The sequence below is a fragment of the Chrysochloris asiatica genome, unplaced genomic scaffold (assembly GCF_000296735.1).
Source record: "Chrysochloris asiatica unplaced genomic scaffold, ChrAsi1.0 scaffold00040, whole genome shotgun sequence".
Lineage (NCBI taxonomy): Eukaryota > Metazoa > Chordata > Mammalia > Afrosoricida > Chrysochloridae > Chrysochloris > Chrysochloris asiatica.
In genome coordinates this window covers 15059528-15062486 of record NW_006408558.1, presented here as the reverse complement: position 1 = coordinate 15062486, position 2959 = coordinate 15059528, and the positions used below count along the sequence as shown (strand labels likewise).

General features: G+C 52.3%; 1 protein-coding gene across 2 annotated transcripts in view; it reads left to right on the top strand.

Moving 5' to 3' along the window:
- The window catches only part of ANO1 (anoctamin 1, calcium activated chloride channel), a 109656-nt gene that overhangs the window by 79653 nt on the left and 27044 nt on the right, over positions 1-2959 (top strand). For both annotated transcript variants that reach the window (XM_006860820.1, XM_006860821.1), the window contains one exon: positions 1358-1559. In XM_006860820.1, the coding sequence (XP_006860882.1) occupies positions 1358-1559 (202 nt within the window). The remainder of the gene's footprint in view (positions 1-1357; positions 1560-2959) is intronic.

Here is a 2959-nt window from a genome sequence, read left to right as displayed (position 1 = left end):
AAAAAGAGGGACATGTCCCATGAGATGAGTTGGCTCAGTGGCAGCAGCGATGGGCTCAAACAACATTTGCGAGGATGGCACAGAACTGGGCTCTGAGTCAGAACCGACCAGACAGCACCTAATAACCATAGTCTTTATAGGAGCCGATCACCAGATCTTTCTCCCCCGGAGATGCTGGATGAGTTTGAACCGCCAGCCTTTCTGTTAGTGGGTGTGTACTTAACCAGTGCACTCCTCGGGGTCCCTTACATTGAGTAGAGATACAGCCATCTGATCTTCGTGCCCTGGTTAGTTTAGACAAAAACTATCAACGCCGTGGGGCTGACAACACACAGACACTCTCTCTTGCTCACTCAGGAGACTCGGTGAGCACTTAGTGAGCACCTACTGTGTACCTCCATGCTGAAGACATTGGGGTGAGGTGACCAGTCCTCCATCCCAGGGACGGGCTGCGCTTTGGGCTCTGACTGGGTGGAATGTTCTGAGGTTTGGCCTCAGTCTGCTTCTCCCACGCAGACCTAGGGCTGTCTCCAGGCCTGGCAGGACTGGCCCAGAAAAGGAGGACCAGGGATTTTCCGAGGATTTCCCAGTCTTCCCTCAGGCTGCCTTTGTAGGGATGTGGTGTGGGCCTGTGAAGGTGTGGCCATGGGTTAGTCACTGCAGACGTCTGAGAAGCCAGAGTTAATGGAACAGAGTTTCCTGGGGGCTCTCTGAGACCCCTGTGGTCTCCCTCAGGGGTGGGTCCTGGGGCCACTCCTAGCAGGGACAGGGACAGCCACTAGACAGCCAGATACCTCCACACAGCCGGAGTGCACGCGACATTCTCAGTAACACCTCTGACGCCTCCTGTTTAACCCCCTGGGTGACACACACAGTGCCACTGAACTGCCTACTGAAAGGTTGGAGATTCATACGCACCCAGTGGCACCATGGAAGCAAGGCTATATAGAGAGCACCTCTGAGTTCCAGGTGGTCAGGCTGCACCAGGACCAGCTAGATGACCACTGGACTGAGCAGCTGCCCCAACTACAATAACATTCTCAACAACAATTAAAAGTCATAAATTAATTTTAAAAAGACAAGAAAACTCAGTGGAGCACAGTTCTACTCTGATCCATATGGGGCCCCGTGACTCCAAGAAATGTTCTGTCCCTACAAGAGGTCACCCTGGCTTTGTGGACACCTACTCTTATGAGGGCTGTCAAGTGGGACGCAGGTAGAGCTGGAAGGAGGGGCTTGAGGGGGACGATCCAGATAAGACCCTGGTGATCCCGTGCTCTTCCTCTCACCCCAGTCTGGCTCTGGGCCTGCTGCATCCGGCTCCCAGCCAAGAGCGTGCATCGCTTTCTCCCCACAGATTGCAGTGACCTTCGCCATTGTCCTTGGGGTCATCATCTACCGCATCTCCATGGCCGCCGCCTTGGCCATGAACTCCTCTCCCTCTGTCCGGTCCAACATCCGTGTCACCGTCACGGCTACTGCAGTCATCATCAACCTGGTGGTCATCATCCTTCTGGACGAGGTGTATGGCTGTATAGCCCGGTGGCTCACAAAAATTGGTGAGTGTCCACACGCCGGGGCCAATCCAATACGAGCCTCAGTTTCCCTATCTCTAAATTGAGAGGCACAAGAATGCCTCCCTAAAGTCATGACTCCACCACCACCCCGCCGCTTCTGGCTGACAGCAACTCTATAGGGTGAGGAGAACTGCCCCTAGGTTTCTGCAGCCCAGACATCTTATGGTTCCTCTGTCTCCCTCAGAGTGGCTGGTGGGTTTCAACCGCTGACTTTGCAGTTAGCAGCCCAACATGTAACCCAGCAGTCATTGGTGAGAGCTAATGAAGTAATGGTATGTTTAGTCACCTCATCAGAGACGGATTTCCCCATGAGCAATGTCAGCCCGGGCAAACTTGTACTTACTAATCTGTAGCGAACAGCTGCACCTGTTATTCAGTACTCACTACCCAAGGTAAGCACGAGTTTACCTGTGCTTATATATGCATCTGGAGTCCTGATGTGGCACTGTGGGCTAATGCGTCAGACTGCAAAGCCATTTGAACTTCAAGGTCGGTGGTTCAAGCTCACCAGCTGCTCCTTGGAAACCCTATACAGGGTCGCTGTGGGTCGGAATCGACTCGATGGCATTTAACAACAACAACATATACTAATCTGGAGCCCTGGTGTGGCGCTGCGGGTTAATGCGCTGGACTGCAAGGTCAGTTTGAACGGAAAGGTCAGCGGTTCAAGTTCTCCAGCCGCTCCTTAGAAACCCTATACAGAGTCAATATGAGTCAGAACCTACTCGACAACACTTTGCAACAACAACTGTGAACAATTTCATATATAATCTCTTGTGAAACTTCACTATAAACTAGTAAGTAAGCACATGTAAGCCCATGCCAACCTTGCTTACTGGGTCCTCCTTTCCTGTCAGGATTGTAACTTTGAAAAGAGACTGATTCTGTGAGAAAGATGTGTGGTGGTGGGAGGGAGACAGGTGCCAGCCAGCCCTAGAAGGAGAATCTGTGAGGTGATGCAGACTTGTGAAACTGTTAACTCCAGGGTAGTAAGTCAGCACAAGGCAGCCCCTGCTTACTCTGCTTATTGGGTAGCCTGACAATGCACCTAGAGCTGCTATAACAGAGACATCAAAGTGGGGGACTTTCAAGAACAGAAATGCACTTTCTCACAGTTCAAGACACTGGAAGACCCAGGTCAGGGCTTGGCTCTAGGGGGGCTGTCCTTCCTGTTTCTTCTAGCTGCTGGCAGTCCTTGTAGGTGTGTCTGCCTCCAGCATCTGTCTGTCTGTCCACCTCTTCCAGATGCCGGCAGCCTTTGTAGGTGCGTCTGTCTCCACATCTGCCTGTCTGCCTGTCTCTGTCTGTCTCTTCCAGCTGCTGGTAGTAGCCTTTGTAGGTGCGTCTGTCTCCACATCTGCCTGTCTGCCTGTCTCTGTCTG